General features: G+C 36.6%; 1 protein-coding gene across 3 annotated transcripts in view; it reads right to left on the bottom strand.

Annotated features, from left to right (window-relative positions):
* Positions 1-1,949: 1,949 nt before the first annotated feature.
* Positions 1,950-12,613, bottom strand: part of LOC139968862 (solute carrier family 15 member 4-like) — a 29,157-nt gene continuing 18,493 nt past the window's right edge. For all 3 annotated transcript variants that reach the window (XM_071973439.1, XM_071973441.1, XM_071973442.1), the window contains exons 8-10: positions 12,203-12,403; positions 7,662-7,793; positions 1,950-6,553 (exon numbers count right to left, since the gene is read on the bottom strand). In XM_071973439.1, coding sequence (XP_071829540.1) covers positions 6,297-6,553; positions 7,662-7,793; positions 12,203-12,403 — 590 coding nt within the window. In that variant the 3' untranslated portion in view covers positions 1,950-6,296. The remainder of the gene's footprint in view (positions 6,554-7,661; positions 7,794-12,202; positions 12,404-12,613) is intronic.

Raw genomic sequence — 12,613 nt, 5'->3', positions numbered from 1 at the left:
TATTAAAACCTCTTATAATTGCTACTATAAAACTTCGATATCATAAAAAAATACAAAAAATATGCTTGAGGGGGGGGGGCGGTCTCCCCCTTCGCCCCCTGGCTACGCGCCTGCGGTTAGAAATCTTGTAGGAAACAGGCCAAATGGAAACACATTGAACCCATATCGATGTGGATCATATATATGATTGTACGTACTTACACTCATACACAAGAGATGTACAGACATTATGATAATAATCATGAGTGACAACATGCTATACGGTCACAGGTCACAGAAACGACCACGAAGAGTCATTTACCTCGTGCAGCATGTGTTTGATGAAGTTTTAGCCACCGCCAAATATGACTTGGATAAATAATCTCACGCATTATTTTCTATTTATAGCCACACAAAAAGACTATGCCACCAAATATTGGGGGGATATTAGATACTATATCCCCCACCTAAAATATTGGGGGACATGTCCCCACCCCCCCCCCACCCCCCATGATCGCCGCCCATGGTGTCAATAGGGTTTGAAACTCTTTATTCTTTCTCTTTGCTTTCCTGATCACATCTTTCAGGTAAACTGTTAACGGTGTTGACACTGAAATTAACGCCAACGTTAGGTCATTTTTAAGAATTTCAATATTTTAGACAAGTTATGCATTACAGAAAATAAGTAATGTAAAAATATGGACAAACGTAAAAAAAGTGGCTCGACTATGTGCTATTTATGTGATATATATGTTTTCTGTCTTCTGTGTGTGGGGGAACATTAAATCAGTGATACTTCCCATAACTGGCCATGCTTCACTCTCCGACTCTGTAGTTTGGTTAGTTATTTCACAACGACGTCGTAATTACTTTGGGCTCAGTTTGTTATTATACGAAGAGTGCTACTTACAGCCTCACTTAATACATGTAAAAGATACATGTAAAGATACATGTAAAGATACATGTAAAAGATACATGTAAAAGAGACCAGTTTGTCTGTCTGAAGACTTTAGCAGATGGAAATGCAAACAACATATTTGTGTGTGTGTGTATGTGTTTTAGTGGGTGTAGGCTTGGAGGGGTGGGGCCGCGGGGAACTGCCAGGTAACTGCGCATTTTTAATACGAATGCGTCCAAAAATATATAATCTATCAGTTCTTACATGACGTCACGTCATAACGCTAGTAATAGATATCATATATATCTGCAACAATGATTAACATGAAAATTTAAAAAAAAAATAGAAGTACATGGCTGCTTGGAGATATAAACTTAACATAGTTAAAAAGCGTAAACACATTTCTGTAGGTGAAACATGGAAGTAATAATACGAGATGAAAAGGATGGTCATATCAATGTGATGGCGCAATTCAGAAATGCAGCACTCAGATTTCCTTGCACTTGGTAGCATGTCAATGTTTGGGTAAAGCAGAGAGAAAAAGAGAATTTTAGGAGTAAAGAATACCTACCGCATTATTATATGAAGTAGTGACCAGTGGCATTCGCCACTGAGAAGAGGAAGGGGGCGGATCTGGGTGAGCAGGGGAGATGTCGGAGTTCATGGTCCAGTCAGGGGAACTTTTTTTTACATTCGAATCGACGAAATAATGATATCACTCCTACGCGAGTACATTGGAAGGGATGCCCACATCGTTTGCGCTCGTCCATTCGTCCATACTACCTCGATTGACAAATCGCAATTTTTCTTACAAGTAGTCTGATTTTCATACCGTTTGTATCCGAAAGTTGTCAACTTAATTAGAACATTCAATTTTGGAATATCGTGAATAGCACTATTCTAATCAGCTAATAATTAATGATAATTATATGCTCCATCTCCACTGGTTGAATATTTATCAAACTTATGTCCAATCCGAATATGGGAATCAAACAGCAACTTTCTCTTCTTATTGAATGAAAAAAGAAAGCGAATTTCACACGAAAAAACTTATACAATAGGCAACAAAATATCAATGATATATTTTCTTTATTAAAATTCTGCGTGTATTAAAAAATACGAACTATATAAATGTGAAAAGTATCAAATATATGTGCAATTTTTTTTTTCGATAATGTGATCCACAAACCATTTTTCAAGTGATTATAAAATATGATTTGTCAGAAGTAAAGAAGAACAAAATATATTGATTCTTTATAAAATTTTAAACATTTCAGAATTAGTGCATTATTATATACACACATGGTTATAAACTGAAATATCTGGTAGTACTTTCTAGTCTTATATAAATATTTTACTAATGGATATAAAAAAAATCAAAAAATTCAAAAACAAATCTCCATTGCATCCAACTTTATTTTTATGGGGGGGGAGGGAGGAGGGGTGGTGCAGGGGGAGGATGGAAGTAGTGAGTGGAGTGGGAAATACAGTATTAAAAATCTCATTAAAAACCCTAGTAGGAAACTGCATGTTACATTAATAATATTTCTAAAAGTTAAGTGTGAATACTTAACAATGGCAAGAGGGCAATACCTTAGGCTTTCCAATGCCATATTGCTACAGTGCAAAACGACACAATAAGAGAGATGCCACCTTACTTGCAAAAAAAAAAGGTATCTTCTTTGCTGTGGTACAAATTTCATAACTGCATTATTATGAAAATTACCTGCAATCTGTGGTAAAATTTTGAGTATATTTTGATGCAGTTTTAGAAAGATCAAGGGTTTGAAATTATTTATCCAAACTTCATTGAGAGCAACACTTATGAGATTGCATGCAAGCAAAAGATACCATTCCATGAGCACCATTGTTCATGGACAGTTTCTTGGGCGAAGGGGGGGGGGGGGGGGAATTGAAAGAAAATTGCAGATTTTGAAGAAATAATTATACTTTGGCATGTACTTAAAATACTTGGCAAGAGTGAAATGTTTGAGGTCCAAGATTACAACTTTTTGATTTGTGCTTGCTTAGGTCTATAGATTTATGAACTATTATCTACTGTTATTGCATACTGAAAAAAGTGCTATATATAGTTACACACTTTGTGGTAAACTGAAGATATATGTCAATGTTACTGAATTGCACTACCGTAATGAAACAGGGGTGAAAAGGATAAAAATAATAATAAAATATCATATATAAAAACCTATGTAAATTCTATCACAATAAGATCAAACAGTATATATATATATATATATATATATATATATATATATATATATTTAAAGTAAAATCCTATGAAAAGTAACCCAGAGTTTGAAACAAGAAGAAAGTATATTTCAGTACATCAAACTAAGCCCAGTCCATATCAGGGCTTTGAAGACAGAAGTTTGAAATGACAAGACCAGCCACTGTTGCTGCTCTCCAAGGGTAAGGTATTTTCAAAGGATTTAAGGCAAGGAATTGTTTTTTTGGCCGAGCAGCTTATTTTCTTCACTTTTGTCTTTTTTTACCTGAGATGAGGAGGGGTGGAAGACTCCCTGATTAATGTCCAATTGTTTAGGAAACATTGCATGGCCATCTTAATTTATGAACTGCTATCTTATATTCAGAAATACTTGATTGAACATGACAGGTTTGGTAAAAAATTGATTTCCAAAGGTTTACACAGCTGCTTGTTCACTTCAGTTGATGTATTACTTTATTACACCCTATGACAGACTTCTCAAGTACTTTGTAGAAGTTCCAAACATTACAGTAAAACATTACAGAATATCAGTATCCCAGAAATCATGTCAGTATTTCACCTGTAGGTGTCTCTCTCGGTGTGCAGCAAGAAATGATATAGTTGTATGCGTCAGCTGACATAGATATTAGAACGTGATTGGCCGGTCTATGACGGTGTTGTACAAAAGGTCAAGGGTTATTGTTTGTATTCAGAATGTCAGAATTTTGTGAAATATCTGTTTTCGTTTCCTCCTGTGACAAATTACATATTTTGGGTGAAATTTCTGTAAATTTATAGAAATCTGTAAGGTGAGATATTTCTACATTTCCTTACATTCATGTTGTAGGATAATTTATGTGTCCTTGAGAGGTAACACTTTGTATACCAATATACTAACAGGCCTATCATTTACTCACAAAACAGAAAGACTACTTTTTTTAGGCCTTCAAAATATTTATTTTGAGAGGTATAACTGAAGAAGCATCTCTTTCAATGCACAAATCTCTCCTAACAAAAAACCATATTATTTTGACATTATATCAGATTACAACACAATGAGCATGATAAAGGAACAAAATTCAGGAGAAAAAGCAAAAAAGACATGTTTGTATGTACATATATATGCATATATAATTTTTCACTGATCTGGTTTTTCCTACTCGTTGCAATTTCAAATATATATTTTTTTTCAGCAAACTAATTTTTTTATTAACACCTGAGTTTAATAACCAAACCAGAAATTATTTCTTACACACTAGTTAACAAGTCACTATTGTGCATTAGTAAATTTACATTAAATTTACAAAACCTATACGCGACAGGATACTTAAAACTGGTATTGAGCCTTTTAAAAATAACCTGCAGATGTTTAATCTAAGCGCATTACTTTTGCCTTATGTGACTCCCATAATTCTCCCTTTGGTTAAACTCCTAACCAAAAAAAAAAATCTTAAATGAATAAATCTGTTGGATACGTAAGATTGTCTTATTAATATATTGTGCAAATCATATTTGTTTAACACATAATGATCAAATTGCTAAAATGCTTTTTTGAAAACAAATATATGGAAAATGATAAAGTACTGGTTTCAGCATGGAATGTTTATTATTAACTAACTACTAGCTATATACATCGTCTGTATAGTATAATAACCTGCCTCTCGCGCTCAATTCAAACGTTACACAACTAACGGATGTAATGGTTGTCAGTGTGTAACCATTACAGATGACAAAAGAGGAAAAAAAAACGAGGAAGAAATGTCCTGGAAGTTTAAAACAGAAAGGGTACTGGTCTCACCTCTTGAATGGAAGAATCGAACATAATCAATTAAAGCATTACTTGCCTTCTCTGATTTGATTTGAATTGCTGTTGTCATGACTACTACACCATCAGTCACATATTTGTCACCAAACAGTCACACACCTGTCACAGATATATCCACACATTACTATTCAATAATCTAGGAGTGACATGTTGTCCATTCATTCGTGACACATGTCACTCCGGAGTCCAATGTGTGTCGTCCGCAATGCAACATGCAGTTACAGATCCAACATCGTTCATCCAAAAAGTCACATATTGTATAGACCATTAGAGGTGTAACCACCCATAAGTCCCATGGTTGTCATGCCGATGCTATGTGTTAAGACCATACTGGCGTAACCACCCATAAGCCACATCCCTTTTATCCAGTAGTGGTATGTCGTTAATTAAAAACTGTTACACGTCCGCATGTCTGTCACTGATGAGTCACATGCCTGTCACTCATGAGTCACATGTCTGCCATTCACATTACTAACCGAAAGTAGCATTTACTTAAATTGTACAAAAATTTTTCCATGGTTTGTGAGCACTATTTAGACAGAGCGTTTCTATGATAACAGTGTTTTTTTTATATTTTTTATTTCAAATTGTTGAGAGCCACAAAGGAATGCACTTTTGTCTTGTGATCGGCCAGCAAAAGTCCCTGACTTTAATTGCATAGTCTTATGTGTACCAAAACTATCCTAGCATTATATATATATATATATATATATATATATATATATATATATATATATATATATATATATATATATATATATATATATATATATATATAATATATATATATATATATATATATATATATATCAATACACAAGGACCTGTATATTGGTCAGGGATAAAATGAGCACACTACCGTGTCAAAAAGTTCCAAAAATAGGAGTGCTGCCCCTTTACACTGTAGGCATGAATGAGTATATATATATCTCTTATAGGGATGCTTCAATAAATAAAAACGGACTCATTGAAGAGTGGGTAGTAGTAGTAGTTGCACAGTTCTATTAGCACTGACAATTGTACCAGTAGTGACTGCCTTGACCGACTAGCCCATGACAGATAACCATGACACAGAGGCAACGGCAAATAGAAGAACAGTTTTGGGTGTGAGCCTAACAAACTCTATTCCTCCTGATTTCTGATCCTTAATGCATACAGCATGTCAAAAAACAAAACAAACCAAAACACAAAGCAATTTGTCTGATCTTTTCACACCCTTTCTTTAACTGGTCAGTGTCTTTTAGAAGCAATTCTCTCTTACAATGTGTGTCTCATGATAAGGGTTTTACGCACACTTGTCTCGTGTCATAGGGAAAGGTATCAAAATTGGCGTAAACTTATGTTAAGACTCTTTTAAATCTACCTACTCAAATTTCTGACTCTGACGTCCCACCATCTGCTCTAGGTGGCTGCTTTCTCCTCCCAGAATGTCCCTGCTCTCCTGAATAATTCGCCGCGTCGTCTGCATCGAATTCGATGTACGTGGTCGGTTTAACGTACTCGTAGGAGTTTGAGACTACCAGGTAGATGACGATATTAATCCCCATCAGTAACGCGAGAAGGAAGAAGAAATACTCCAGGTGACCCTCATTTGGGTCGTCGGGTAACCACGGAGTACCGTACACTGTTGATGAAATTTATTCAGTCAGATGGAAGAGGTCATGAAGGTTTTGAACTCAACCAGAATATGCAAATCGAGGCGAAACTCCGACTGAGAGGAAGTCATAGTCTTATTCCATTCATTTATTCCCCCTTTATCGAAGCAATACAATTTGAGTGATAAACGTGGCCTTCATGTAATTCTTTTCTTTACTAGCTTTTCCAAATAGAGTTGTTCTTCCTCTCTACGACTGACGATTGCAAAGTTTGAGATGGTTTAATAGAAAAAGAGACGATGTCTCTGTCATAAAGTTTAAGGATAAATGACATATCGGATCTTGAGTATTTGATCAGAAATTATTGGATCAAAATACTTCACCAAATCTCTTGACTGGACAATGCTCGGGGTGTCAGTCGTCAAATGCGATATTTTGCTTTGAGTTGGGCACACCGGTTGTCACATGAGGTATTTATCTCTGAGTTTGACATACAGATGTTTACCTGCTCACCTGTAATCCTAATACAGTGCATGAACTGCAAAATACATCCATTGAGTGAACAGTTGAAATAGTCGCTCCCAACCAAAAACAGTGTGCCACATTGTCCTATGTATCCCCTGCAGGAAATCCCATATGGTCCATTCACAATCAGACACTCACAGATATATTTACAATGACAAATAACCTTACAGTTCCCCATTTTATACACCTGGGTGAATGGAGGCAAATGTGATTAAAGTGCCTTGCTTAAGGACACAACTTAACCATCTCTGGTACGGATTTAATCAACCCTCAAATTGCCTAAACTATTTAACTTCAATGTTTTGCCATGAGAAATATTGACAGCCTTGGGAGTCAAAGCTGTCTACATTACAGATCAGACCCCCGGGGGTGGGGGAGGGGCCCACAGTGCAGCATTAATTCAGGATAAATTGGTTTTGAAATTCAAATTCCGTTAGACTCCGTGCTGAGTATCAGGCTCTATCGGGTATAGTGATGTGCAGAGGTGCTCCTAATCCCTATACTGTAGCTACTGTGTATAATTATCAAAGTTAAGCAGTAATAACACGGTGAGCCTGGGTTTTCGACAACACGCTCGCTCTCAAGTGTAAAACAGGGCTAAAGAAAACTTACTTCCAGAGATGGAGTTGACAATCAGCACCAGCAGAGAGCCGAAGTAGCTACCGAGTCCTGTAGTCAGGAGGAACAGACCCATAATAACCCCCTGCAAGGCTACAGGTGCTTGAGAATAGGCAAACTCTAATCCTGCATGTAGAGAAATAGTGTCATGATTGTTATTTAGGTACTCCAAGTGGGTGTTCTTGAATGAATTGTTCCCCCACCCGCCCCAAGAAAAACAATAAAAAATCAAACAAGATTTGAAACAGTCACCACTTGTCAACTTGTTGCTTCCACTAAAGAGTTTTTCAATAATTTTAAATAAATCATATCATGACAGTAAACCAACTATAAACTCATAGACACAAAAATGTAAATAGGAAATCAATGAATCAGTAAAGGAACAACACATTTGCCAGAAAGGAAGAAAGAAATTTTTGACTGGATTCAAATCCAGTGACCTCAGGGTCACAAGCCCTGTACTCTATCAACCAGTTATCCAAGCTGCCTTACCTGGAGATGGTCTCATCAAATAATAATAATTAATAATAATAATGATGATGATAATGATGATGATGATAATGATCATGATCATGATCATGATAATGATGATGATAATGATCATGATCATGATCATGTTCATGATCATGTTCATGATCATGTTCCTGATCATGTTCATGATCATGTTCATGATCATGTTCATGATCATGTTCATGATCATGTTCATGATCATGTTCATGATCATGTTCATGATCATGATCATCATGTTCGTCGTCGTCGTCGTCGTCGTCGTCGTCGTCGTCGTCGACCACCACCACCACCACCACCACCACCACCACCATCATCATCATCATCATCATCATCATATTTTGGATCTATACTGATGACTTTTAAATACAACTAGAAGATTAAATTAATAGTTCCTTGTAGATCCTGAATTCGAAAAGATGAAAGATGAAAATCGATGGATCAAAAAGGTGCATGTGACTACATATTTTTATTTATTTATTTTTTTAAAACTATTTTACTATTTACATACTTCTGAATTTGTTTGGGCTATATGCATTTAGGTTTTTTTTATTTTTTTATATGTATATATATTTTTTTTTATCGTTTAGTACGGGCGTTTTTTATATTGTTGCTTTAGGCTTTTATATTGTATGCCTTATTGGTTCTATATATTTAATATTAAGGTTTTTTTTACTATATGTTTTTAGTTTTTTTTTTACATTTGTAAAGCGTTTTGAGCAGCTTTGCTGATTATGCGCTGTATAAATATTACTTAATATTATTATTATTGTATGCAATATGGGACTTCAATGGAATAATCCATACAGTCCCTCTGCGACTGAAAATGCATTTACTGATTTTCTAAACCCAAGAATACGGTCTTACACCCTCCATGGAATCAAAGTTGGAAAACTCTCACTGACAACTTTTCTTTCACCAATGCTATAAGAGGAAGAAATGTGCTTTTCAAGGCAGCACTGATTGAAATATGAACTAGTTGGGAAGAGAGAGTTTGAGCAATTTATCCCTTTTACAGTAGGGTTTCTTATATTTGCATTCAAATGTACGCAGCATGAAACAGAACTCAAGATGGACTGCATTTCTCCCCAACCCCTACCCCTTATGATCCATTCCTACACCTTCCACAATCTCATTATAGCCCAACGGTTCAGTAAATGTTGGTGAGCAACAGTTTAAATATGTATTGCACCGACTCCTCGGCACTTCCCCCCCCCCACCCTCCCCTTCAGTTAATCCACTTCTAACCCACTCCACCTCTGCAGTATAATACTTTAGTAAATGTTGATGCCATAGGTAATTACTCTTAAACCACCACCACCCCCCTTTTTCAATCCATACTAACTCACCCTCCCCACACAGAGGCAACTGAAGCGGGCTTACATGAGAAGAGGAGCGGGAACTAGCTTCAAGGAGCAGCAGAACATCTAACTTTTGATTTTGCCATTTTTGCAATTGTTCAGAAAATAAAGGGCACTGTTTTACTACAAAAGGGTAAAAAAGGGATATTTACTGTTCTTACCAAAAAAGGGCAAATTCAACTCATGAAAGGGGAAAAAACTTTTGAGGGCTTCACAAAAACAGGTGGGGACAGGATTAGGGTGGATACATTCCCCCTGTGGTCCCCCATCCTAGCTGTGGTCCCCCCCCCTCCCCCTGCTGTCACCTCCCTAGTACAACAATATTACAGATTTGTTGAGTATCAGTACAAGCATTCTGTTTAACGATTGAAGACACCTTTAGGATACCAGTAAAAATTTCAACCTGATCAGCTCAACATGTCTTAGCAAATAGACTGTCTATCAGCTTGAAATGCAGAGATGCCAACCTCTTGACACAAAAAAACAGACTGGATATCTTACAAAAATCAGATTTTGGAGAGAAAAATCAGATTTTCACGAAAACTCGACACTACCACGGGCCAGTGAAATGTCAGAAAAATGTTTTACTGGTAAGAACGGGCAAGTAAAATGTTTGCTTTTTCATTAACATTTAATGAGAAAATTGTAAAGCTGGCAATTCCGCGTATTTCCCGCCCATGTAGGCTAGTTGTTCAAGATGTTTGTCAAGGTTACTGGTACATGTTTCTATGCGATTCCCACTACCTTTAAAAAAAATATAATTTTTTTTTTTTTGGAAAGATGAAAAATATTATCGTATTTCACTTGTTTTATAGTACTCAATACGATAAAATCGTACTGGTTGGCATCCCTGGAAATGGTTAGTGCTCAGTAGAAATACTGGTACCTTTGTGACATTTTGAGCGCAGAAGAGAGACAAATTTCTGTCATTTGGGTTAGTTTAACTTTTACTATATTATTCACTATCTCTACCATGATCAGTGTGTCGAGTGCTGGTACCTTCTTGCAGTCACTATTATTTGCACTTTTTCCCAAATGTGCACAAATTTTGAAGGGAGAATAGCATATTTTTGTTGATGCAGTGAGCTTGATTAAGTCAACTTGCCACTGTGCACATGTGACTGTATATGAGTTAGGATATGAGCTACAGATTTGCACGCTGTGGACATGTACTTGAGTTAAATACGAGTGCTGGTATACCTTCTTGCAGTCACTATTATTTGCACTTTTTCCCAAATGTGCACAAATTTGAAAGGAGAATAGCATTTTAATGTTGATGCAGTGAGCTTGATTAAGTCAACATTGTCGATGTGCACATGTGACTATATACTATGAGTTAGGATATGAGTTACAGATTTACACGCTGTGGACATGTACCTGAGTTAATATGTGCATCTTAATGAGCATACATGGTGAGCTAGGACGATAGGGTTATGAAGAAATACGTGTTGCAATATATGGAAAAATTAAAAACTTAAATTGGTTCTCAAATGTGTCAAGTAATTGTTCTGCGTGATACGGCAGAGATTGTGGGAAGCATCAGTTTCTTTGCTTAATTGTTTTCTTGTGAATTGGGAAAGGAGGTTTCCCTATTTATAATGACTTTGTCATTGGCATGGACTGAAGCAACTCTTGTGTTGCTAGGTTGTAACCCAGGTGACTGCTAAACATGTAAGATCCATCCCACTGTATCATAGCTAGCAACATTCAGTTCTTGCGTTGCTTTTAATAATTCTGACAATTTGTCGAAAACAATCGGTAGCTTTAAAATACCAGAGAACATTAAATGTCTGGTTCAGACTCTTCTTTCCATACTTTTTTAATTTCATATCAATTCATAAGAAAAACTGTCATTTAGTCAAATGAATACTTCATAGCCATACCTATGATTTTTTGTTTATAATTTTTTTTAATCTGACTGTACAGGGCAGTGATGACGGAATTTGAGAAAGTCCTCCAGTGTGTGTTTTTTTTCACATTTGAAAACGCGCCCTTTAATACCACTGCCATAACAGTTTTCCAGCATCGGGGGGGGGGGGGTAATTTGAGCTGTGCAAGTGACTTTTCCACATTGTTTCCTTTGCTAGGCTTGGCGAATTGATTACATGACACACAGACTAACGTTCCAGTCTAATCACCTTGAAAGGGGAAGAAGTGGGCAGTGGTGAAAAATGAACGGCAGTCTTACTAAAGGGCGAATTTTCAAATGATCCTTATTAATGCTGTGCAGTGATGATGATGGTGGTGATGATGAATGGTGGTGATGATGAATGGTGGTGATGATGTTTATGGTATCTTGACCTACAGTTCCCTTCGTATATTGAGAGGGTGGTCAGACGGTTGAGGTACTACATTGAGTACATTCTCATCGATCATGTTGGGGCCATTAATGAAGCAAGAGCCAAATAGGATCAGGAATTATAGAAGCCTGCCTGGTCATTCTCTGAACACTCATCTAGAAGAGAAGGCTTGATAAAAGGCCAGTGTTCATCCAAGATCATGCATGGAGGTTTCAAATGAGATACTGTTGGCTTAAATTTCTAGCCCTAAAGTAAAACTAAACACACACGGAAATTCTACGTGCATGGATGTCAAATCAGACACGATCAATCCGTTTCGTAGACAAATCGGTTTTCTTCGCTGAAAGAGGAAATAGCACACTTGTACCTGTGACACTGGCAAAGACCTCACTTGCCCCGATAAATGCAAACTGAGGTATCTGAACGAAGACAGATAGATCAGATGCATTGAAGGTCTCCGTCGAGAGATTTTGGGCGATGTAGTGGCCCTCCTCCATGATCCTCTTACGCTCGATTTCGACGACTGCTGCGATGATCACCGAGCACGTGGCCAGAAACATTCCAGTTCCTTAAAAAAACGTAAACAAACACACAAACAAAAGTGCAAAAAAAACATGAAAAAAGAAAGATTAAAATGCTTAACAATCGTAAAAGGATTAAAATAATAAAACTGGTAAAATTTCAATTGGAGATCATTCAAAGCACCTGCTATCAACGATGGCAAAGAATTGAGTCTGTATTACTCGACTTGAATTTAAGTCAGTACTGAGACTGTATT

This window comes from Apostichopus japonicus, chromosome 6 (assembly GCF_037975245.1).
Source record: "Apostichopus japonicus isolate 1M-3 chromosome 6, ASM3797524v1, whole genome shotgun sequence".
NCBI classification, from domain to species: Eukaryota; Metazoa; Echinodermata; class Holothuroidea; order Aspidochirotida; family Stichopodidae; genus Apostichopus; species Apostichopus japonicus.
Note: the sequence above shows the minus strand (reverse complement) of the source record. Positions and strands in the feature narration are given on the sequence as shown.